This window comes from Antechinus flavipes, chromosome 1, assembly GCF_016432865.1.
Source record: "Antechinus flavipes isolate AdamAnt ecotype Samford, QLD, Australia chromosome 1, AdamAnt_v2, whole genome shotgun sequence".
In the NCBI taxonomy this organism is placed as follows: Eukaryota; Metazoa; Chordata; class Mammalia; order Dasyuromorphia; family Dasyuridae; genus Antechinus; species Antechinus flavipes.
In genome coordinates, this window is record NC_067398.1 from 495,040,792 (window position 1) to 495,067,924 (window position 27,133).

The 27,133-nt window shown below is 35.4% G+C and overlaps 1 protein-coding gene across 6 annotated transcripts in view; it reads left to right on the forward strand.

Annotated features, from left to right (window-relative positions):
- TMEM241 (transmembrane protein 241) overlaps positions 1-27,133 on the forward strand; it is a 172,327-nt gene that overhangs the window by 78,517 nt on the left and 66,677 nt on the right. For all 6 annotated transcript variants that reach the window (XM_051970343.1, XM_051970346.1, XM_051970345.1 and 3 more), the window contains 2 exons: positions 4,729-4,798; positions 8,850-8,943. In XM_051970343.1, the coding sequence (XP_051826303.1) occupies positions 4,729-4,798; positions 8,850-8,943 (164 nt within the window). The remainder of the gene's footprint in view (positions 1-4,728; positions 4,799-8,849; positions 8,944-27,133) is intronic.

The window sequence follows — 27,133 nt, forward strand, 5'->3', positions numbered from 1 at the left end:
CTGGAAGGGGAAGTCATGGTTCAAGAGTCCATGAAAACGGTTATGGAATGAGAGAAAAGTAGAAGCTGCAAATACAGGGATAAGGACACTTCTCAGTCTCTCACATCCTCAGGGGGATCTGATACTGTTTATCTGGGCTTGTGCCTCTGCACCTAAAGTTGGAAAAGTGAATAAAAATCATGGCTGCAGAAGATGTAGCTCTCTGTCCCAGTGGACTTCCAACTCTCCCTTCTCTGATCTAGATGGGAAGAACAGGACACTTTTTTTTAAATAGCCTTTTATTTACAGGTTATATGTATAGGTAACTTTACAGCATTGACAATTGCCAAACCTCTTGTTCCAATTAAAACAGGACACTTAAAAGGGAATCAGAGAAACCATTGTGTAGAAGGTGTATTTATTTAATTAAGGTCTGAAGGAATAATGAAATTTTGAGAAACAAAAATAATAGTATTTATTCCATCATAATTATATTCTAAAACTTATTGAATCATTCCCCAATTTACCGTGTAATGAGAAATGATGAGCTCAATCTTAGAAAAACATGAAAACATTTGCAACAAATAATGAAAGCGAAATGAGCAGAATCAAGAAAACATTGCATATAGTAACAACAATATTGTTTTAAGAATGACTTTGAGTAACTAAATTGTAAATAACCAAATTAAATACAAAGGACACATGAAGAAAGAGGCTATCTGTATTGAGAGAAAGAACTGATAAATAGAAGCATATATAGAATAATTTTACACGTACACACACACATACATACTTGTGTTTAATGGTAGCCCTCTCTTAGGTGGGGAAAGAAGAAAAAAAAGAAAAAAGAAAATTATTATATATGTAAATGTAAGTTGTATATAATAAAATTTCAGTTTTGTGTGCAGTCTTTTTAAAACTTATACTACATTATGGGAATTCTTATTTTATCTTATAACTTAAAAATAAAATAGATTTTTATAAAAAGACAAAGATTGGAGGATAGGAAGTCATTCCAGATAGAAGAATTAGGTTGGGAAAAGGTACAAAACTAGGAAATCATGTTATATCTTTGTCTAAACAATGATTAGACTATATGGGTTATAGTTAATAGTGTTCATCTTGGGAAACAATAAGTGAATGGGATTGGAAGGTGGACCTCATATACTGCAAAGGTCTTGAGTTCTAGGAAAAAATGTGTTTGGATTTAATTTGGTAGCATAATCTGTTGAATAATTTAGATGCAGAGTGGTAATTTAACATGGATATTTAGGATTGATTAGATGGATGGAGAAGTTTAGAAGTAAGAAAGTTTTTGCATTTGCCTAGGAATATAGTTAATAGCAATGAATAGAATTGAGTGGAAATAAGATAGATACCAGAAATCCTCCCAAAAGTCATATGAAACAATTAAATAAAGTGATATTATTCCCATACTAAAAATGAATAAACTTATGCAGAGGCCAGGACTAGCAGTCATATCTTTCAAATGCCCAGTATTCTATTTTTACATAAGGAATTCTTATATTTGTAATGCTAATGTTTTTCCTGTTTTCTTAATTCTAAAAATTATTTCTTGATCATATTTTCATATCATTTCTGTAGTGTCTAAAGGTACTATTTCATGCCATTAGGTATATATCTTTTTTTGGGAGAGGTAATATATGATATTGTTTCTTAAATTAATTTTTATACTTTATTTTTTATTTCATATAACATTTAAAATTTTTAGAACAATTATCATGCCATTTGAGTTTTATCAATTAATTGATTTTTTTCATGTACCTCCATGATGTAATTGAAAAGATTAATAACAGAATATATTAAAATCTAGATAGGGATATTATTATCTACCTATTTGAAGAATTACATCAATTAAAAACTCTATTCTGTTATCTCACAATGAAGTCACTTAAGTTTTCAAAAGCCAGAGAAATATGATCCTGGCTAGTCCTGCTAACCCAGGTGAGCCTTTGCTGATACATGTCCAGCAGTGGACTTTGTATGTTTTTGTCATCCACAGACCTACTGAGATAAGTTCCACAAGGGACATCATTAGAAAGTTGGACAATAGAAGCTATATTTGTTCAGTCTTAACAACTTAAATTGTTAAGTATAAGTAGCTTATGCTACTGAAGTCATAGATCTTATCAATTACAAATCACTTTCATTGATTGGGGAATGAATGGCTAAACAAAATGTCCATGAAAGCTGTGAGAGGCAATGGATATGATGAATACAGAATAACCTGGAAAGACTTACATGAATCAATATGGAATGAAGTAAGGAAAGTGAAGAAAAAGATATATAATGACTATCACAATATAAATACAATGAACAGATACCACAATGTAATCAAAACTAAGTGACCCCATTTGGGGTTTTCTTGGCAAATATATTGGGGTGTTTTGCCATTTCTGCAGCTCATTTTACAGATGAGGTAACTGAGGCAAATAGGGGTAAGTGACTTGCCCAAAGTCCCACAGTTAATAAATATCTGAGGCTGGATTTGAACTCAGGAAGATGAATATTCTTGACTTGAGGCCTAGTAATCTATCCACTGCACTACTTTGCTTCCTCAAGTGAATGTTACAGAATTACAAAGAACAAGAATGGCTCTAAAGAAGAGATAGGAGAAAATATTTTTTTCTTACTCCTTTGCAAAGATGGAAGGTCCTGCCAGTGTGAGACACTGCATTTTTTTTTCTAATTTTTTGTTGACATATTGATTGGTTTTGCTGATTTTCCCTCTACTTTCCCCCCTCTCTTTTCCTATAAAGCATTTTTTTGGTCACAAGGGATGGCTATTTAGAAGAGGAGGGAAGAGAATAGATACAGAAAGAAATTCGGGTAATGGAAAACAAGATATCGATATATTATTATTTGTAAATAAGTCATTTTCCAGAATTAGGATAATTACTAGTATTTTAACTACCTTAAAACTGTCCAAGAACAGGTGTAAGTCCTTGAGAAGGCACCAGTATCAGATGTGTGTAAATGCTCATATCATTAGCCTAGGGAAAAAAAAAAGACAAAAAAAACCCCATTATAGTTGTCTTCAAGTACTTGAAAGGATATCATTTGGAAGAGAGTCTGAATTCATTTGGTCTCAGAGAGCAGAACTGGGACCAATGAGTGGGAGTTGCAAAAAGACAAATTAGGTTTTATATATGGAAATACTAACAATTAGGACTTTCCCAAAGTGTAATGGACTGCCCTTTTGGAATATAAGGGGCTCATCTTCACTATGAATTTTCAGACCAAGGCTGGCTTTGTCACATGTATTGCATGTGTTATAGTAGGGATTCTTTTCTCCAATGTGACTTTTTCTAGATGGCTGCCAATAACTCTCCCAACTCAGAAATTCTGTGGTTCTTTAATCTTAAGAAAATTGCCTTAATTTTTTTTTGTTCTGCTTTCTGAGCCCTAAACATCACTAAGAATATCAATGAACTTAGCTGTGATTTATGCTGTTTTACAGCTACATTTACAGGTTTGATCAGGTTGTTAAAGGATTACTGTGTACACATTACAACAAATATCTAATCCAGATTTATCAGTGGAACACTTGTAAACTTGTGAATTTTACTTAAGAAGCAATACTTTATGATTATTCAGAAAATATATTCATCCATCAGTGAGAGACTCAGATTTTCTGAGGTCTGAAGGTCTGAAGGCAAGACCCTTCAGAGACAGAAAAATTCCAGATTTGGAAGGAAATACTCAGTTCTTTTTCTCTGTACATATTTGGAAGGGCTTAAAACATTTTTTTAAACCTCTTGACTTATTGTCTGTGACCGAGTTCAAATTCCATAGAGGGACACAGCCAATACGTGTGAGTATTTCCTATTCCACTAAGTGGAACTAAAAGAATGAACTTACTTCAGTAGAAATAAATGTAGTCTTTGGACCTTGAAGTAAAATGAACACAACATTGTTTGCCTGTAACTTATTCCTTCTTTGCACTCTTGGTTAAATGTGAAGACTTTGAAGGATGCCTGTGGAATTTATTCCTCACAGAAAAGGCAACTCCATTCACCTCATAAAAGGCTCTTTTGAAAAATGTTCTCTTCTCTCTTCTCCTCTCCTCCTCAGCTCTCTTCTGCTTTCTTTATCTTTCTTCCTCTCTTTCTCTCCCTCCCTCTCTCATTCTCTCTTTCTCTCTCCTCTTCTCTTCTCTCTCTTTGTCCCCTCCCCCCATTTCTGTACTAGGTAAGCATCAATTAAACCAGTAGATATAATTATAATAAACATAATAAAAGGACCAATGACTGGTCAATAGTGTTTTACTGGTAACAGCTTCAGAGCAAGTTTGTTAATTATCTTTTTTTAAATTAATTTATCTAATTAATTTATCTACTGTTATTTATTTGTTCATTCATTCATCTATTTTTCTATTCATTTAATTATATATTTATTCATCTATCCATTTATTTATTCACTCACTCATTCATCTACCTATCTGCCTTGTTCTTTCCCTCCTATCTTCTCTCTCTTTTCTTTCTCCTCCCTGCCTTCTTTCCTTCTTCCTTTCCTTCCTTTCTCCCCTCCTTCCTTCCTTCCTTTCTTTCTTCCCTCCTTTCTTTATTTCTTTCTTCCCTCCTTCCCTCTCTCCCTCCCCCTCTCTCTTTCTTTCTTCCCTCATTCCGTTTCCCTCCTTCCATCCTTCTTTCCCTTTCCCTTCTTTTTTTTTTCCTTCTTGTTTATTTGTTGTCAGTCTTTTACAATTTGCATTGCTTTATTCCTCAGGTGATCTCTTCAAGGCCCTGGAGTTTCCATTCCTATATTTTTACAGATTCCACACCAGCTGCTGTGCCAGGTAATCTTTGGGAAAAGAATCTAACACCCCCCACCCCACCCTGAAAAAATCCTACAACTACTCCTTCTGTAAAAACTAACATTTCAATTGCACTTTAAATTTAGAGAAATACTTTATATCCATTATTTCATTTGAGCCTTATTTTCTAGATGAATAAATGGAATCTTGGAAAAATTAAGTGATTTGCTCATGGACACATAGTTGCTAAGTGTTTGAGTTGGTCTTTGAACCCCTAGACTTCCAGACTCTGATCTAGCACTCTATCCTCCTGTGTTACCTGGAGTTCACAGGTGACTCTGAGTCTCTGTTGGGAAAAGCCCAATTCAGTCTATTAACTTCATGAATTACAGAGGCTGTGTTGAGTATGAGAAAGAAGCATAGATCATTCAGTCATACAACAGGTATTTATGATGTTTCTCCTCTATGATCAGCACTATGCGAGGTGCTTTAAAGGGTTAAAGGTACGGGGAGACAGAAGATGCATCAGATACAATCTTCATTCTTGAGAATTTTACAGTGTGGTGAGTAATACAGAACAATAGATAAACTCCAAAATCATTTATTCTTTAACTTTGGAATGAAGTCAGAGACTATAATTAGTGTATTACAGTTTATAGACCCTTTTTGTTCACTACCCAGCACCCGACCTTGACTCATGGGATCCTAGAATTAGTGAGTTAGAAGTTTACCTAATCCAACTGCTTCATTTTATAGGTGAAAACATTAAGCCCCAGAGAATTGAAAGGGCACATTAAAGTTATCCAACTGGTTAATTACTGGAACCCAAATTTGCTAGGTTCTAGTTTGTTGTTGTTTGATTATACCTAACTCCTTGATCTCATTTGGGGTTTTCTTGGCAAATATACCAGAATGGTTTGCTATTTCCTTCTCCAGCTCATTTTACAGATGAGGAAACTGAGGCAGACAGGATGATGTGACTTGCCCAGGGTCACCCAGCCAGATTTTTATTCAGTCCTTCCATTCTATTTACCGTACCACCTAGCTGCCCCAGCTTATAGTTTACTTTTTAGCTATTAGGTTATAGGATTTAGAACCAGAAGGGACTTGATATATCATAAACCCTCTTGTTGTAAGGAAGAACATATTGATGTCTAGAGTGTTTTTAAGTGGTTTGCCCAAGGTCACATAGTTTGAGATTTGAACCCAAGTTATAGACTTAGAATTGGGGATTTAAGAAATCAGCCTCAAATTACTTCATTTACAGGTGAGGAAACTGAGACCAGAGAGGTTAAGAGATTTGTCCAGATACACTGAGTTTAAATCTTGTTTTTTCTCCAGTGCACCTCTGACTATAAATTGATGTTTTTTACTCCCTAATATACTATATCTTTCCTCTACACTATACTTCCTTCAAAGAATATATGTCTTATTATTGGCAGATTCCTTAGGCTAAAAAAAGGCTCCCATCACTGTAGGTACTCTGGGGGGGAAATCGTGACAAAAAAGTCCCAGTTAATAACGTAATGGGACAACTGAAAGAGTCCCTGAGTATCTGAGAACCAATTGCTAGCCATATGACTTTGGACAAAGTCATTTTTCTTTTCTGAGACTTATTTATATCATCTGTAAAATAAGGAAGTTGCCCTCTAAGGTCAGATGCCCTTTAAGGTATCTTCCCATCTGGGTGATTGCACTTTGTCCTGTTTGTCTCAGTTTCCTCATTTGTAAAATGAGCTGGAGAAGAAAATGGCAACCCACTCCGGTATCTTTGCCAAGAAAGCTCAAGTGGGGTCACAAAGAGTTAGACATGACTGAAATGACTGAAAAAGAACAAGGCCTTTTCTAGATCTAACTTGATAATATCATGAGTTTAAAAATTCATCTTTTTTTAAGCCAATAAGTCATAAATAGCTCCCAGATAAAAATGTCATTCAAGCAAAGACTTAAATGTATCTTGTTGAGGTTCTATTGTGTACTTGAGCCTTTAGCTCACTCTAAAATCCCTAGTTACAGATTTTTAGAAAAACTCATTAGAATATTTCTTCCAGTGCTACCAGCATGGATTATTTCTTATTCAGTTTATTCTTAGCTATGATTATAAAACATAATGCTTTAGTGCCACCCTTGTACATATGATTTTGTTTTCCTGGAGGGATTATTATTTGGCAGAATTACTAACAATACAAAGAAGGGAATGTCAAGTTGATATTTCATTATTTTGAGCAAAGACACAATTTGTAGCCCATTAGTGTTATCTTGCTCTGTGGAATGACATATTTTTTGTTTTGGTTCTCTTTAATCTATTATTCCCCACAACCTTACATGCAAACTAATGTTTTAAATTTTAACAGCAAGGGAAGTTTGTCTTCTTCCTTTACCCCCCTGTAAGAGCATAGTTTTTCTGTATAAAAAAGGATTCCATTATCAGAGCCATGATTATAAGATAAATCCTTGGAGAGGATGCATCCTATATCATTTAGATTCCATCTCAGGTGAATCCCAAAGGAGTTCAGAGAGGGCCCTAGAAATTCCCCTTGCTCTGGTCTTCTCCCATGTTTTAAAATCTCCTACCACTACAAGAGGAAGAAAACTGTAGGGGAAGGGAACGGGTGTTTGTAAAGAATGAATTTGGTATTGATCCATAAAGAATTCAGAAATGTTTCACCCAAGTATGATGGTAACCCGAAGTAGTGAGTGCACCTTCTATAAATGTCTCAGCTTAGTAGGAGCACCTTTAACAGCTTGCTGGTGCAGTGAATAGAGTGCAGGGTCTGAAGCCAGGAAGACCCATCCACCTGAGTTGAAATCTGGCCTCAGATACCTACCAGCTGTGTGATCCTGAGCAAGTCACTTAATTCTGTTTACCTCAGTTTCTCATCTGTAAAATGAGCTGGAGAAGAAACTAGCAAACCATTTTAGTATCCTTGCCAAGAAAACTCCAAATGCGGTCACAGTCAGAAATGAGCCAGTAGTAGCTTAAGCACAGAGATAAGCTTAGTGAGTGTGAATGTGTAATTGAAATAGTTGATATGTCTTTTTTATTGCCCTGATTTAACCATATTTTCCTCTCTTTCTGTCTCTTTTCCCTAAATATTCTAATGTTTTAAAATGTGAGAGGTCAGATAATGCAAAAGGGAAGAGGGGAGAAAGTAATGGAACAGTAAGAGAAGACCCTTAGGAGTTTCTTTTCACTGTATTACAAATGGATATAAACCATGGATTCTCCATTCAGAGGATGGCAGTCATAACCCTGGTCTAGGTGCTGATGACTTCACATTTGGACTATTGCAATAAATTGCTAGGTTGCCTCCCTGATTTATCTTTCCCCATTCCAATCTATCTTATACTCTGCTCTCAGAGTGATCTTCTGAAAGCATGGGTCTGACCATATCACCCTTTATTTATCTCCTTCCTGAAACCTTTTTCAATTTACCAGTTAGTCATGATTTTTTCTTTCCTATAATGAGATTCGTGTGTATTAGTTATTTATGTCAGAGATAACGTGGTATTTTTGGATAAAGAGCAAGCTTCTTCTGAGTCAGGAAGAAGACCTGGGTTCAAATGAAAAATAGTGGCTGGGTGACTTGAGATATCTTGCTTCAGGTAACTTTCTAAAACAAGGTAACAATTTATATTTTCAGTACTTTCTTAGTACAGGGGAAAACTCCCAGATTTGAGAAGCTCAGGTTCTCATCTGAAAAATGAATTCTATTCCAACTTAAATCTTTGTTCCTGTATATTCTCCATAAGAGATTTATTTTTGGATTTTTTGAAGATCCAAACTCCATTTCCATAGTTATCTATGTGTAAGATATCCTGTAAGCTCCAAATCAAGGTCAGACTCTGTTATCTAAATTTCATATTCCTCCAGTGCCTAACAGTGCTTTGCACCATAGTAGTTGCTAAATATTGCTTGAAAAATTGAATCAAATAATTCTAATAATGTTGGAAAACAAAAGTGTAGATGAACATTGTTTCTGTGAAATCATAGCAAATATAAAAGAAATCTAAAAAAAATTGTAAGAGAACTAACTGCCTTAAAAAATCTTGCTGTCATTAATAAAACATTTTTTCTCTTTTCTCCATCCAGTGGATTCTTGGGATTCTTTTTGATGTTAAGTTCAGTGAAGCTAAAAAACAACATGGCTCCAGGACAGCACACAGCCTGGATTTTCTTTGCCAAGGTAAGAGAGAGAGGTTAAGGTGGAAACATATGGTTGATTACTTTGCCTGGTCCATAGCAAGTGCTTATTAATGTTTGTTGCCATTAGCTATCTCAGGTACCTCTGGGTCTTCATGTTGTCCCATTGTCTATCTGATCTTTCTGCCAGTATCTCTTTTATGTCTCTTATTTCTATTATTATGTCTATTATTTTTGCCAAATAATAATGGAGTGGTCTTTGAACCCCTGGTCTTCCAGACTGTGATCCAGCACTCCAACTATGTTACCTGGAGTTCACCAGGTAACTCTGAGTCTCTGATGAAAAAAGCCCATTCAGTCTCTTAATTTCATAAATTGCAGAGGCTTTGTTGGGTATGAGGAAGAAGTATAGAATCATACAACAAGGCATTTCCTCTATTATCAGTTAGGCGCTTTGGGGTTGATGGTAGGGGGAAAAAGGAAAGGTAGGTTTTAGCCAGAATCCCTGAGGGGCTTCCCCTCTCAGGCCAATTTTTTTAGACTAGATAAAAGAGACCATTCTTTGACTCATATCTTACCTAGCTTTAATCACTGAATAGGTATAGCCTCAGTCAAGGTGGGAAAAATCTTAATTTAAAGAGACCAAGATCTCCCACTGTATCCAGTTCCAATTCCAGTCACTCTGATCTGTGTCTATCTATCTAGCCACACCATTGAATCTTTTTCCTCTCTGGAGGAGAAAGGGAGGTTGCTGACCTTGCACAGCCTTTCCTCACTTAAATTCAATTCACTTGCATGTCATAGCATCTTTTCCCTAATGTCTTTGAAAATGAAGGACAGACAACATAAAGAAAATACAATAAATAACATAGACTCAATGACCATGAACCCAATCCAACAATTCTGATTACATAAACTCAAAGATATTCAACCCGTGTCTTATTATCATTACATAAAGAATCCTTATTCCATTCAGGGAGGTAGACCAAAGATAGATATTATTCTTGCCTTCCATATTAGTATTATAAAGGAAGAACTAACCTTATCTGATCTCATTAAGTAGACTCAAAAAGTCTTTGGTAACTGGAGAAGGACAAGGTTATAGAATATTAAAAAAATAGCCTGAATGGGGAATAGATTAGTGATAGGAAGAGACTTAAAAAACTGTTTCTAAAATCCATAGTTAAAGAATCAAGATAAAAAGTAATTTAGGAAGAAAGAAAATTATCACATGTTAGAGCACTGGGTATGGAGTTAGAGGACCCAAACCTGCTCACTTACTTTGTGATCTTGGGTAGATCACTTAATCTCTGGGCTTCAGGCTCCTAATTTTTATAATGAAGGAGTTGGACCAGATAATCTTTGATGCCTCCAAGCTCTAAATCATGTGTTGTCAAGTTGTTTTTAGTCATATCTGACTCCTACTGACCCTATTTAGGGTTTTCTTGGCAAAAATACTGAAGCATTTTGCTGTTTCCTTCTCCAGCTCATTTTTGCAGATGAGGGAGCTGAGGCAAACAGGGATCTGCTCATAGTCACATAGCTAGTGCATGAGGCTGGCTTCCAGATTCCTGTACCATCTAGCTGTCCTAAATCATATACAAAAAGAAAGTACCATATCACACAAAGTGGAGAGAGCATCTTTGGAATTTACTTATTTAGCCCAAGATCATTACATTCTAAATTCCTCCTCCCCAAAAGATTAAGTTATTCCTCTTTTCTTTACATCCTTTGAATAGAAACTCCACAGGGATATTTTTGGTTCAAGTTCTTCACTCATAATGTTATTTTAATGATGTTGTTCCAATGACTACCTAAGGCAGAGTCATAGTAATTAGATCTTATATTTCAGGATTAGGAAGGGCAGTTTTTCTTTTTTCTTTCTTTTTTTTTTTCAAGGCAACATTTTTAGAACTGTCCAAGATTTTCAAACCAAATACTGTTTCATAGATTGGCTATAGAATTAACTTCGGATGTGTGGTGTTCTCCCAAGTAAATTGTTTCTTAGTTTCTTGATGTGCTGGTTGCTTAAATTATTTCTTAGTTATTTACTTTCTTTATTTCTTAGTTTTAATAATCTTTCAAACATAGAGATACATTAATTTGGGGTATATGTTAATATGTATACATCTAATATATATACATATATACATTTATCAGTTGTTAACATAATCACTTTAACATTCAATAGAATATGTTGTTTATAAGTAAGGGTAGTTTTTCTTATACGTTAAGATTTGTCTAGCAAGACAGATATGCTAAGAGTCTTTGTTCTCTTTGTTAAATTCTGGAATGGAGTTACCGAAGGAAGTCTGAGAGTTTCTTCTTCCTTAACTAATTACACCTAGTGTAGATTTTTAATTGGCTTGATGGTTTGAGTTGTGATTTTTCCTGGAAAGAGAGAGTCTAAGCAAATAAACTACTCCCCAGCTTTAGTATTTTATGAATTTGGCTACATCAAAGTGAAGAATTAAGAAGTCTCTTGATGAGGGTGAAAAAGAAAAGTGTCAAAACTGTCTTGAAACTTAACATCAAAAAAACCTAAAATCATAGCAGCTAGTCCCATTACTTTATGGCAAATAGAGGGAGAAGAAATGAAAAGTGTCAGATTTTATATTCTTGGGCCCAAAGATCCTTTTACCTTTAACTTTCCCTACATCAAAATCTTTTCCAATGAGTCTTTGTTTGGTCGTGTCCAAACATGTATGTTAATTTATACCTTGAGTCTTCTTCATCTTTGTTAATGTGGAACATGATTCAAGATTAATTCTCTGGATGCATTACCCTTTATTGATTGTAGTTCTTCTATTTTTGAAATTTGTTTTTCTTTATAATGCTGCTTATTGTGTAAATTATTCTTCTAGTTCTATTTCCCTTCACTCTGTATCAGTTCATCTTAAGTCATTCTGCATCTCAGAATTCATTCTGTATCATTTCTTATGATATAATAATATTTAGTTGTAGCATAATTTGTTTACCCATTCTTCATGGGCACTGATTTTGCTTGTGGTATAGCTGGGTGAAACTGTTGGACAATTTTTCCTCTTAGACACTCTTTCTTCTCTGGGTTGCTATAACAGTGTTCTCTCTTGGATCTTCTACCTTATTTCCTTAATGTGTCTTCATCCATTTCACATCTCCTTTGTATATACCTCAAAGCTCCGTCTTTGACTTTTCTCTATTCTCTCTGTAAACTCCCTCGATATTTAATTAACTTCTATGGATTTAATATAGTGTCTATGTGGATGATCACCAGAGGAATAGATCAAGTCTTACTCTGTCTTCTGAGCTCCAATCCCAGATTATGATCTATATTTTAGACATTTTATTTTCCTTTAGGCATCTTAACTCAGCATGTCAAAACCAGAACTCATTGCCTTTCCCATACCCCATAAAAACTTGCCGTCTTCTAAACATTTCAATTATTGTCAAGGGCACCATTGGCCTTCCAAGCACCCAGATTGGCAACCTTGGAGTCATCCTCAATTCTTCAGTCTAACCCACTTTTTAAAAAACTCTCCCTGTCCATTGGATCTTTTTCTGCTGTTCACAAAAACGTCTGTATTTCCCCCATCCTCAAAAAAGCCTCATTTGATCCTTCCTTTTATTTTGTTATTCTCTGTCTCTTCTGTCCTCTGTCAATAAGCTCCTTAGGTAAGCCCATGTATAATTAATCTACAATACAATTTGTCTACTCCTCTCACTTTTTTCTTAATTCTATATAACATGGCTTCCCATTTCATCATTTAACCCAAAGTGCTCTCTCCAGAAGTACCTGGGATCTCTTAGTTGCCAAATCCAATGGTCTTTTCTCCACTTTAATTCCCTTTGATCTCTCCACAGCCTTTGCCACTGATAATCTCTTCTCTCTAGGTTTTGGGGACATTCCTTTGTCTTGGTTCTATCACTCCTTTGCAGTTTTTGTTTGCTTTTGTCTTAATCCAGATTATATCCACTTACTATGGGTATCCCAGACACTTTTCCTTATGATACTTCACTTGGTAATTTCATTAATTCCCACGGACTTAATTATGTTCTTTTTTCTGATGATTCTCAAATCTTTTTATCTAGTCTTAATTTCTCTGCTGACCTCCAATCTTGCATCTCCTGCTGCTTTTCAGATATCTTATCTGTCTACAGAACATCCAGTTTATCTTAGACTCAATATATCCAAAACTGAATTCCTTATGTTTCTTTTCCAAATTTTCACCCCTTCCAAACTTCCATGTTATTCTTGAGAATACTGCCGTACTCTTTGCACCCAGTTCAAAATCTAAGTGTCATCCCGACTCCTCAATAACACTTGCCTTTCTCTCCCTCCCCTATCCAATCCATTTTCAATACTTATTAATTTCACTTTTGCAATAGGTCTTGAATATGCCCTCTTCTCTCTTCTGATAGTACTACCAGGCCCTAATCATTTCACATTTGAACTGTTGAGATAATTATTGTCTTTTGATTGTTCTGTCTGCCACAGTTCTCTCTCTTATCCAGTCCATCCTTCATTTAATCGCTAAAGTCTTTTTCCTAAAGCACCTCCAATTAAATAAACTCAAGTGGTTCCCTATCACTTTGAGGATCAAATATAGAATTCTCTTTATTTGTTCAAAGCCATTCATAACCAAGGCCCTCCTACTGTTTCTTATCTTATCTCTTACACCCCTCCTCCCATATTCTTTGGTCCAGTGACACTGCCCTTCTTGGATGTCCTTGAACAAGATACTCCATCTCTTAGTTCTGGACATTTTCTCCAGCTGTGTCCCATATCTGTGCCACGGATGTGTGCATCTCTCTGAGCCTCAGGTACTCATCTATGACATAAGGAGATTGAGTTAGAGCCCTGCTCCTTAAACTGTGCTTTGTGATCCCATGAGGGATCCTGTAACTGAATGTGGGGGCTGTGAAATTATGATTTACTATGAGCAAATGTTTGATTCCTATACCTTTTGTATATATCAATATACCTGGAATCACATAAAAATTTCTTGGGCAAAAAAGGATCAAAAGTGAGAAAAGTTTGAGAAGTTCTGAGTTAGATCATCTATGGTCTTTTTCAGATTGAAATTCCATTATCCTGTGACCTATCAGTCCCAGGCTGCACTAGGTTAAAAAAAAATTGTATATAAGTGTATTTAATTATTCTCCAAGAGACTCGATTAGGATGTTTTTGCACCTTCACATTTTCTTGATATCCAACCCTGCAAGTTGATTTCAGGTATAGGCAAATGCCAGCACATGAAATACAATTGTAGTTCTCCTTTATAATGTTATTGTAAAGGCTTTGATTTCCCTCTATTTGTAAGGTTAATCCTAGAGATAGAAAGAAATGAGCGAGGTTTAAGATCAAAATAACAAAATGTATAGAAAAAACACGACAAATGAGGGAAATGTGGTCCAAGTTAGAGGGTTATTATGCTCTGGAGGGGCTCTCCAGCTGATTTAAATTCTCACATGAGCATTTTTCCGGGATTGAGTAGTGCCTCGTGTCATCCCCATAAAGCGTCAGACTGACGAGTTCTCAGCAGCAGTCAGAAAGCAGCAGCAGCTGAGGCCGGACTGTGTTTGTGTTGAGAGGGAGCCAATCTAGGAAAGCGAGCAGTCTTCAGGCAGCAGCCTGGGCCTTGGGGGAGGTTCAGAAAATCAAGAATCTGTTTTCCATTTACTTGCTTTATATCTATGTAACTAAGGAGCAAACGCTGTGCAGGCTGCCATCATCTGTGCCTTGGGAGACAGCAACAGGCCCCAAACCCTAAAGTTTGGGAGCAGTGGGGGCCTTTGGAGACTAATTCTTCCTTTGCAGGTTGCAGAATGTGTTTCTTGGATTGTTTATTGAAGCTTTTTGTTGTTGTTTTTGTTATTGTTGTTTTTGAAGGGGAGAAGGGGTTGTTAGAACTTTACCTGCAATGTTTTATTTAACTCCCAAACCTGTAATGTTTTATTCAACTCCTAATTGGCCTGAAGTTGCTTTTCCACTGAAGGGGATTTTAAGGTTCATTGAATTTGTGATGTTGACAGGGTGTTTGAAATAGTTTATTTCTATGGAGAAACTCCTTCTTTGAGAATCCCTTTGTTCTAAGGTTTTTCTGAAACTATCCCCACTCCCTTAGGAAACAATGGTAGAATTAACTGATGTTCAGTCATGTCTGACTCTTTGTGACCTTATTTGAGGTTTTCTTGGCAAAGATACTGGAGTGGTTTGACATTTCCTTCTTCAGCTCGTTTTACAGATGAAGAAACAGAGGCAAGCGGGGTTAAGTGACTTGCAAATAATAGAATGCAATTTTCCCAAACACAAAATATATAGGCCTGCAACTAAAGGGGAAAGGCAAGAGAATAGCATTTTTATAACACTTATTATATATCAAATAGAATCACAGGCTGTGAGTATTTTTGCCAAGCTTTCCAAATGCTCAGGTACTGAGGGGATCTCAGATGTTTATTAATAACAATAATAGCTAGTATTTATAGGGCACTTTAAAGGTTGCAAGGTACTTTGCAAATATTCTTGCATTTTATAAGATGTGGTACCTATATTGTTGGAAGAAAGCTTAAAAAGGAGGAAAAAACCACATTTTTAAAGTACTTACTATTTGCCAGACACTGTGCTTAGGCACATTATAAATATCATCTCATTTAATTGCCACAATGACCTTAGGAAATAGGTGCCATTATTATCTCCACTTTACTGATGAGGAAACTGAGGCAGCCAGAGGTTAAGTGTAGGAGGACTTGGATTTAGCAGGGGAGTTAGGTGGTACAGTGGATAGAGCCTTGGCTTTGAAGTCAAGAAGACCCGAGTTCAAGTTCAGCCTCAGACACTCACCAACTGTGTGATCTTTGGCAAGTCACTTAATTTCTGTCTCCTTCATTATCCACAGTTGTTTTAGTTTTGTAGAAATCATTGATACTTTATTCTCAAGGAAAAGGTAGTGACTGGAAGTCACTATCTATGTAATATTGGCATGGGTTGCTACTGCTAATGTTTTGTTTTATTTTGTTTTTACTTTATTTTATAAAATTCCAATAGTATTTTTATTTTTGTAATTATATATAGATATTTTTCAACATTCATTTTTGTAAGATTTTGAATTGCAAAATTTTTTCCCTTTCTCCTTTATCTCCCCTTTTCCCAAAATAGCAAGCCATCTGATAATGATATATATATATATATATATACACACACACACACACACACACACATACATATACACACACACACAATCATTTAAAACATATTTCCATATTAGTTGTGTTGTGAAAGAAAAATAAGAAAAGAGAAAAACCACAAGAAAAAAGCAAGCAAACAAAAAAGGTGAAAATAGGATGCTTTTATTTACATTCAGTCTAAATAGTTCTCTTTCTGGAGTATCCACAATTGTTTGTTGTTTTTTTTTTTTAAACAATATTTTATTTTTCCAAATACATGCAAAGGTAGTTTTCAACATTCACGTTTGCGAAATCTTGAGTTCCAAATTATAGTTGTTAAATGGGAATGATAATAGCACCTAACTTTCAGGGTTCTTGTTAAGATTAAATCTGTAAAAAGTAAAATGTACTTAGTATAGCATCGATATGTATAAATGCTATTCTCTTGCCTTTCCTCTTTAGTTACAGGCCTATATATTTTGTGTTTTAGAATATTGTATTCTACTATTTGGAAGTCACTTAACCTTGATTTTCTCTGTTTCCTCATCTATAAAATGAGCTGAAGAAGAAAATGGCAAATTACTCCCAGTATCTTTGCTAAAAAAATCTCAAGGAAGGTCATGAAAAGTCAGACATGACTGAACAACAGTTAATTCTACCATTGTTTCTTAAAGCCGATAGTTTCAGGAAAAACCTTAAAACACCTATATGACGTGATGCAAAGTGAACTGAGAATAACCAGGAGATCATTGTGTACAGTTACATCAATATTGTAATGATAATCAATTATGAAAGTCTTAGCTACTCTGATCACTGCAATAATCCAGACAGTTCTGAAGATCTCATAAAAAATACTGTTCACTTCCAAAACGTGAATTAATGAATCTTGAGTGCAAATTGATGTATAATTTTCTCACTTTATTTTTCTTGCTTTTCATGGTGATATAGCTAATGTGGAAACATATTTTGCATGATTTCACAGGTATAATTTATATTACATTGCTTGTATTATCAATAAGGAGGGGAAGGAGAGAATTTAGAATTAAAAAATTTTTTAAAATGTTAAAAATACTCTTTTAAAAATATCGTATTTCAAGATATCTCCTCTGCCATTTAGTAATAGATCTGCTAGGTCTTATGTAAATCTGATTGTAGATCTTTGGTAATTGAACTGCTGTGAGAGTGATGATGTTCCTAGAACTTATTTAATTTGAGATTTCTTTCAGTAGGTGATCAGTGGATTATTTCTCTTTACTTTGCTTTCTGCACAATTTTCTCTTGAACTGATTTCTTGAAATAGATCTATACAATTTTCACTTGAATTGATTTCTTGAAATAATGTTTCTTTTTTTAAATCATGGTTTTTAGCAAGTGAAGTGATTCTTAAATCATCTCTCCCTGATGTATTTTGTAGATGTTTGTTTTTGATATCAGATATTTTAAATCTTCTTTTATTTTTTTCAATCTTTTGTTTCATTATTTCTTTTTTCTTCATGGGGATATTGATTTCCATTTAGTGTATTCTAATTTTCAAAGATTCTAATTCTTGGATAATTTTTTACCACTTTCTCCTCTAAGCTACTTTTTCTCCTTTCTCATTTCCTCCCAGTTACTTTTATTTAATTTTTTAATCTCTTCATTTCTTCTAAGTATTCAAGTAGTCCTTATGGAGAATCTATTTTTTCCTTTGAGTCCTTGTTTTCAATTGTTACAATTTGTAATAATTTTTGTTACTTGTAGGAGCTTTTTTGATTTATCCATCTTTACATCTTTAAGTTCTGAATTGAAACTTTGTGCCATTGCCAAATCAGGCTCTGTTCTCTGCTCTCAGGTCAGTCCTCTTTGGTCTTACCCTGAGTGTCTTAGAACCTTTCACTTCCCAGGGGGTTAGCCCTTCTAGATCCTTGGGTTGCTGGATCTTTTGGGTCCTGCTTGGTGTTTCAGAACAGAAAGCTAGGTACTTTACAGTTTGTAGACCTGGGCTTTTTGGGATGGAACATTATGGCACCACCTTGATTAACAACTGTGGTTTGCAGCTCCTTCCCTTCCCTTTCTCCTTTGCAATATTCCCAGCCTGAGGTTTTCTGACCTATCCTGGAGCTCTCAGAGCATCCCTCCTTTCTTTCTGACCCTGACACAGAACCTTGCAAGTTACCTTTCTAGTCAAACCAGGATATACTAATGTTGACTTTGCAGAATGGGGGCAAAGAACCCTTGCGTCTTGCCCATGGGTTTAGTCTTTGGATAGTTCTGGGAATGGAAGAAGTCACTTTTTATAGTTCTTCGTTAAATTTATTGATCATTATTTGGTTTGGTATGAGACTTTTTTTTTGTTGGAGTAGGTATGTGTGATCAGGGCAGCCTGCTTCCCCAGCAAGTGACCATTTTGGATGGAATTTTTATTTTGGTCATTGTATCCCAAGCATTGAATACACAGTGCTTGGGTATAAATTAGACATTCTATAGTTATTATCAGGCGAATAAATAAATTCCATGAAGGGGAGACAGCAGGAGCAGATTTTGTTGCTTCAGGGATAATTACAAAATTAGTAATATGAAGGACAATGAAGAAATTGATTTGACTGAAAGGGAGCAGTAGGAACAAAATTGAATGAATAGGGAGGGAACAAATTACAAAAAGCCTTGAAAATTTAGATAACCATTGTAGATCTTGCAGATCTTAAAGTAGAGACTTATATGATGAAAGTGATATATTAGAAAAACCATCTTGTTTTCAGAGGAATTGGAGTTAGTGAAATCAGTTGCTAAGATGTAAGTGAATTGGTGGCAAAGGAAATAGAGGAGAAAATATGAACTGAGAAACATTTTGAATTAAGAAATAATGGGATTTTGTGACGTATTGCATATAGGGAATAAGAGAGGGGTAAGAGTCATAAGTAATACTACTACCTGTAGCCAGGGTACTGTCATTATGGTCTAACACTAAGAGAAAAGGTTTTTGGAGGGGAAAAGATCCTAGTGCTGTAAGGTTTGTCCATGACCCTATTCTATTCAATGTTTTTATCAGCAACTTGGATAAAAACATAGCTCAGATTTCCAGATGCCACAAAGTTGAGAGGGATATATAAGGAAAGTAGTAGATAAAAAAATGGAATCTTAAAAATTTATGACAAATCTATTGCATTATATTAGCTACCATCCTACCCCATAAATTGATAAATCAGCCCTTGGGCCCAGCAAAACTGAGCCCAGCTAAGGCTGGGAGCTGATTGCCAGATATTATTGAATCTTCACAACAACTCTAGGTGGTAGGTGCTATTGTTATCTCCATTTATGGTTGAGGAAATGGAGGCAGATAGAAATAAGTGATTTGCTCCACTCTAGTGCAGTCTTTCATCAATACATTCCTGGACTATTGCTGGCGGGTCTACCTGCTTCAAATTTCTCCCTATTGCCATTCATTCTCCATTCAGCTACTGAAGTGATTTTTCCCAAAGCACAGGTCTGCCCATGTCATCTCCCTACTCAGTAAATCCTAGTGGTTCCCGATTGCTTCCAGGATCAAATACAAAAGGCTTTGCTTGGCATTCAGAGTCCTTCCAGAAAACTTTCCAGTCTTCTTCATTCTCCACGATGTGCCCCCATGCTTTTTGATCCAGTGATATTCCTTGTTTTTCCATGAACAAGTGTTTCTCTCTCTTGGCTCCAGGAATTCTGTGTGTCCCCCATTCCTGGAATGCTCTCCTTCCTCAACTCTACCTACTAACTTCCCCAACTTCCATTAGCTCCAACTAAAATCCCGTCTTTTTCTTTCTTTCTTTCTTTTTTCCCCCTGAGGCAATTGGGGGTTAAGTGACTTGCCCAGGATCACTCAGCTAGGAAGTGTTAAGTGTCTGAGGTCAGATTTGAACTCATGTCCTCCTGACTTCAGGGCTGGTGCTCTATCCACTTTGCCAGCTAGCTGCTTCTGAAATGGCTCAGATTGTGTGTAAGCCTAAAGTGTCGGGGTGTTTGAGAGCAAGTGGATGTCTGCTGTAAGGAATTGATGAGGAAGAGACTGAGAGACGAATAGAAGCATTAGCAAACAGAGTAGGAGGCTTGGTGGTTGTTGAAGAATATGACCATCAGGGGAGGTATCTCTATCATTCTGTGTCTTCATCTGGCTGGAGAGGGTGGGGACAAGGAAAATGCTGGCTTGGAACTTCTTCATCTTTAATAGGCAGACTGAGCTTCCCTCTCTACCCCCTCCCTCCGGAGTTTAGCTTGTTGCCATGGACTTTCTTTCCAAGCCACTAACATCTCTGTTTAGAAGAAAAAAGGTGTCCCAGGGATATGGAAGAGCTCAGGATCTGGCTATCTGTATAGGCTATAGATTAAAATACTAGTTAGCACATAGCTTAATTAGCCCTTTGTGAATTCATTGTGGTCCCTGGAAAATGTACTGCACAGTACATTTAGTCTCATTGCAAAAAAGTGGATCTGTAATTATTTGAGGGATGTTCTTCAAATATGAGGAGGATCATGGGATTGTGCACTAAAAGGGATTCTTCTTCCCTTCTCTCTCCCATGCACTATGATATCGATTACACATGTGAAGACATGTAAAAATATATCCAAATTATCTGTGTTGTTTCTCAGCAGTTTGTATATCAAGTAGAGAGTTCTTTCTTAGGAAGGTTTTTTTTTGGGTTTTTGAACATTGAGCTTGTTACATTATTCTGCTTTGCTTTAAAATCATGGGTTGATGACTTTCATTATTACTTTCTAAGATAATATAAATTGAGGCCTGGAAGTGCTGTTTTTTCTTTGTTACTACATTTTTTCATCATTTCAATAAATCAGTAATCATTAAACATTTATTAATGTTGTAGCTTGTGCCAGGTACCAAACTAAACCTTTAACATTCTCCATCTTTTTTTTCCCTCCAAATGAATTTTGCTATTATTTTGATTGAAAATATTTTGTCTTCTTGATAGAAAAAATTTTTCTACTATGCCCTTTTGTTTTCTATTTAGTAAACAGAAGAGTTAGGATTTGATCTTAAAGCTTACAAATACAGGCTTTTTCTTTTTTTCATCTTGTTGTTTCTAAAGGGAATAGATGTGTTCTGCATTGCTCTAAAGAGAAAGACTAGGAGCAGTGGGTAAAAATTTCAGAGAGGCAAATTTCATTTCGGTGTAAGATAGAACTTAGTATTAGAAATATGTGAAAATGGAATGGACTGCCTTATGTGGTAATGAGTTCTTCATCACTAGAGATGTTCAAATAGAGGCTTGTCAGAGATGTTATAAAAAGTATAAATTTAGAGGAGATGAACTAGATGACCCGATATCATTAATAAGAATAACAATTTTTGTTCATTTATCTATTACTTTTTAAGATTTACAAATAACTTCCCTCAGAGTAACCCTGTATGATAAATAAAACAAGTATTAGTATTTGAAAATGTCTGTAAAACTATTTGATTACATTAAATTTTAAAAAAGTTTTGTATAAATAAAATGAAGGAAAGCAAAAAAGCGGGGGGAGGGGGAATTTTATAGACAGTCTCTTAAAGGTGTCAAATTTCAAAAAAAAAAAATATATATATATATATATATAAGAACTTTGTCAGACTTGTAAGACTATGAGCCATTCCCCAAATGACAATCAGAGGCTATGAAGAAGCAGTTTTTGATTAATAAATAAAAGCTATATATTATCACATGAAAAAATGCTTTAATCATTATTTATTAGAGAAAGGCAAATAAAAACAACTTCGAGTTACCATCTCACACCTTTCAGATTAGTCATTTTCCTCCTCTGTAATTTTAACTAATATTGGAGGGGTTGTGGAAAAATTGGGACATTAATACACTTGGTAGAATTATGAATGGTCCAAATATTTTGGAGAACAATCAGGAATTTTACCAAAGAGTTATAAAACTCAGCAATCTCTCTATTAAATCTGTTTCCCAAGATGATTAGGGAAAAGGGGAAAGAACTGTATGTTCTAAAATATTTATAGCAGCTCTCTTTGTGGTCTCAAAGAGCTAGAAATTAAGGAGATACCTCAATTGGGGAATAGCTAAACAAATTGTGGCATATAATTGTGATGGAATACTACTGTGCTGTAAGATGTGATGAACTTTAGGAAAACTTGAAAAGTCTTGCATGAAGTAATGAAGAGTGAAATAAGCAGAACCCAGAGAATTATGTATACCACAATAGCAATCTTGTTCAAAGAATAACTTTGAATGACTAAATTATTTTGAGTATTATAAATACACAAATCAACAGCAGAGGACTTATGAAGGAAAATGCTATCCATATCCACAGAAATAATTGATAAAAAGAAGTATACAGAGCACAGTTATATAGATATAGAAATATTCATATCTATATGTACACACACACACTATATATATATACACAGCTCTCTCTATATATGTATGCATTTATTATTCATACAACCTACATTATAGGTTAATCTATTGTATCCTCTCCAAGAGAATGAAGATCCTCAAGGGTAGGGATTATTTTGTTTCTGTCTCTGTTTCCCTAGACACATAAATAGGTGTTTAATAAATGGTTTTTAATTGATTCGTAGACAGTAAGTGCCAAATTAACCTGTGAAGGAAATAAAAAATGCAGGTGGACAAAAATAGAGGGATTGGGAATTCTATGTAGTGGTTCATACTCATTTCCCAGAGTTCTTTTGCTGGATGTAGCTGGTTCAATTCATTACTGCTCTTTTGGAACTGATTTAGTTCATCTCATTGTTGAAGAGGGCCACTTCCATCAGAATACATCCTCATACAGTATTGCTGTTGAAGTGTATAATGATCTCCTGGTCCTGCTCATTTCACTCAGCATCAGTTCATGTAAGTCTCTCCAGGCCTTTCTGAAATCATCCTGTTGGTCATTTCTTACAGAACAATAATATTCCATAACATTCATATACCACAATTTATTCAGCCATTCTCCAATTGATGGACATCTACTCAGTTTCCAGTTTCTGGCCACTACAGAGGAGGCTGCCACAAACATTGTTGCACATACAGGCCCCTTTCCCTTCTTTAAGATCTCTTTGGGGTATAAGCCCAGTAGAAACACTGCTGGATCAAAAGGTATGCACAGCATAGTTACAAATCGCTCTCCAGAATGGCTGGATGTATTCACAATTCCACCAACAAAGTATCAGTGTCCCAATTTTCCCACATCCCCGCCAACATTCCGCATTATCTTTCCCTGTCCTTCTAACCAATCTGACAGGTGTGTAGTGGTATCTCAGAGTTGTCTTAATTTGCATTTCTCTGATTAATAATGACTTAGATCATCTTTTCATATGGCTAGAAATAGTTTCAATTTCTTCATCTGAGAATTGCCTGTTCATATCCTTTGACCATTTATCAATTGGAGAATGGCTTGTTTCCTTATAAATTAGAGTCAATTCTCTATATATTTTGGAAATGAGGCCTTTATCAGAACTTTTGACTGTAAAAATGTTTTCCCAGTTTATTGCTTCCCTTCTGATCTTGTCTGCATTAGTTTTGTTTGTACAAAAACTTTTCAATTTGATATAATCAAAGTTTTCTATTTTGTGATCAATAATGATCTCTAGTTCTTCTTTGGTCATAAATTCCTTCCTCTTCCACAGGTCTGAGAGGCAAACTCTCCTATGTTCTAATTTATTTATAATCTCATTCTTTATGTCTAGATCATGAACCCATTTTGACTTTATCTTGGTGTATGTTAACCAGATATCTTTAAGGAATTAAAAACCGAATACTTCTAGTGAATTAGCTTAGCTGTATTTCCATCACATACCTCAGTTGGATTAGACAGTTATTAGAATTTCTTCCAGCTCAAGGATTCATATTCTGATGAGCTTTGGTAATGTTTATTAGACAGGAACTGCTATTTATAGATTCACTGCTATTAGTTCTAGGAGACAGAGAAGCATCATATATTAGTGATCTCTTAGGGGCAGTGTCAGACATATTCAGGATCTATTTAACAATGCTATTGATACTTCAATAAGATGGTTCAGAATAAGCTGTCAGCTTGCCCTACAATGTAACTCCAGTCATATATCCTATATGCTGTTCTAACCAAATCGGTCTAAATTAAAAAAATGTTTACCAGAAAAATATACTTTAATAATATCTTTGCATTTATCCTGCTTCTCCTAATCTTGATAATAATACACCATAATCACAATAATAAGACTAGCTAGTATTTATACAATAATTACTATGTGCTAGATTCTATGCTAAGTGCTTTACAAGAATTATTTAATTTGATCCTCACAATAACCCTGGAAGATAGGTTCTATTAGTTGTATGATAAGTTTTGTAATTGCTGTGTACAGCCAAATCACTAGCCAAAAAGATTATGCAAATTTCCAATGCTACTAACAATATATGACTGTCTACTTCCCTGGAAGCCCATCAGCTCTGAATATTTTGACTTAAATATGACTAATTTGATGGATGGAATACTTCTGTTGTCTTACTTTCTTTGTGTGTGTATGTGTGTGTGTGTGTGTGTGTGTGTGTGTGTGTGTGTGTGTGTGTGTTTTAAAGAGAAATTGAACTTTTTTTCAAAAGATTATTTGCAGTTTACATTTCCTTATTCATATTTTCTCTACTTCCCTCTTAATTATGTTTGGGCTGCCCTTAACTATCTGCAGATCATCTTCTTTGAAAGAAAACTTAAGCAATCAGGAATATCTTCTTTCTCTATCCTCTCATTTCTATGAAGAGTTTAGATTGTGTTTATCATAAGAATGGAGTTGCATTTTCTTCCTTGTTATTCCCTTGACAATGCAACTAACAATTCATTTGGAAAACAGTGGGATCCTTCTTAGATTAGATTTCGTGAGTAATAGAATTAAAATCTAAGTAATTCACAAATTATAGAAGTGAGGAAAGGAACCTGGACTAAAGAAGAAAATATAATCAAGAACCTAAGTTTCTAATTTCTGTTTTTATTTTTCAAAATGGAAACAGACTAGGGACAATCAAAGAAATGCTTGCTTATAGAAATCAAGTTCCATGGCCCAGGAGCTCCGTTTAGTAGCAATTATCTATAGAAAGCTCTTGATTGAACAGTTTTGACTGAATTGCCTGGTGCAGTTAGTCTATTCAGTGATCAGTGCCATGCAACAGTCTTTTTGGTCCCTTTTCTGAGTTGATTGGTTATTTGACTCAATTGACCAAATTGACTGGGTACTTTGACAACTGTAAGAGAGAGGCCAAGTTTAGTGTTTATTATTTTGTATGAAGATGTCATTCAAAGTTCCATTCCATTCGACTCATCAAACACTTATTAAGCATGAACATGTGGAAGACAGTCTACTAGGCTGCATGTGCTCAAGAATGAGCGCTGCAGCACATAGTTTATTTAGTCACACTTTGGCTAATAAAGAAAGCAATTGATGTACTATTCACAATATTTAAAAAACCTGTGTAAAGAGTCTTTGATTCAGAACAGCTGCTGCAAATGGGAAAATATAGGTTTAATGGTTTCCATGGAGATCCCTGGATGGTTGTTATGTGGTTTTCAGCACTAATTATACACTGAGATTGCTGGGAGACCTTAAAGCAATCTCCATAACAACATCTCCCTCTATATTATGACCATCACATTACCCTGCATTCTTATATAGGAATTTTTAAAAAAAGAAACACAGGAAAAAAACAACTCTACCACAAACAAAAAAAAACCAAGCAAAGATTGCTGTTACATAAGAGAATTTTCAAAGCAGTGAAAAATTTAGGGAACATTTGGACAAGATTGGAAAGCTCCTAATTCTACTTTGTTTCTGCTTTTAGTGCTTGGTAGGAGTTTAATGGAAGTAGTTCTGAGTTGTGTCCTTCAGACCCTTATTGTTGTTTAGTTGTTTTCTGTCATGTCCAATTCTTCATAATCCCATTTGGAGTTTTCTTAGCAGAGAACTAAAGTAGTTTGCCATTTTCTTTTCTAGCTCATTTTACAGATGAGGGAACTGAGGCAAACAGGGTTAAATGACTTGCCCAGAGACACATAATTTGTAAGTATTTGAGGCTGGATACGAATTCAGAAAGATAAATCTTCCTGATTCCAGGCCTGGTGCTCTATCCATTTCTCCATCTAGCTCCCCTTCTGAATCACTTCCCATTTTATAAGGATCTAGGGTACAGAGCCAACATGGTGGAGAGGAGACATCTTTTTCTGAGCTTTTCCCATGACCCTCACACTAACAGCAAATCCAGCCTCTGAACTGGCTTTGGACCAACAGAACCCAGAATATTGGGAGTGTAACAAATTATCAGAAGAGGATAATTTCAAAGATCTGTTTCAGTCAGGCATGGAGGGAGGCCAAGTGAAAATGGGCCAAGCAGAGATGCCAAGTGTGGGCAGCGCAAAGGCCCAGTGGGCTCCCCATAAGGGAGAATCTTCAGGGAGGAATCCACAGCACTGTTGGCTACTCTGCCCTGGTTGCAAGTCAGTAGATCAGTGGATTAGCTGTAAGACATCCAACGCAAACACAAAAGGCAAATAGTGAATCCCAAAATACCAGAATTTCAGGGGACCTGGCTATGCCCACACAGCATCAGAAATCATTCAGCACTGACCCAGATCAGCCACTGCTACTTGTAGAGGAAGCTTGGACAATCTTCACCATGTCCTAAAAGCAGATCTCAACTTTTTAAAAAAATGAGCAAAAAAAGCAAAACAAAGTCTGACCATAGATCGTTTTTATGGTGAAAGAGAAGAACAGATTTCATACCCTGAGGTCACTAAAAACATATTATCTCCAGATGAAGACCCAAAGGGTGATATAAATTTGTTCCCATCTCACAAGGCTCTCTTGGAAGAAATTAAAAAGAATCTTAAAAGAAAGTTAGAAGAAAAATGGGGAAAAGAAATGAGAACATTGCAAGAGGATTTAGAAAAGGAAACACAGAAATTATCTGAAGAAAACTCCTTACAAAATAGATTTAGTGAAATGGAAAAATCATATAACTCCTTAGAAAATAGATTTGGCAAAATGGAAAAAGAAAACAACTCCCTAAAAATAGAATTTGTAAAATGAAAAAAGAAGATAACTATTAAAAAAAAAGAATTTGTGAAATGGAAAAAAAATTCAAAAAACAAAA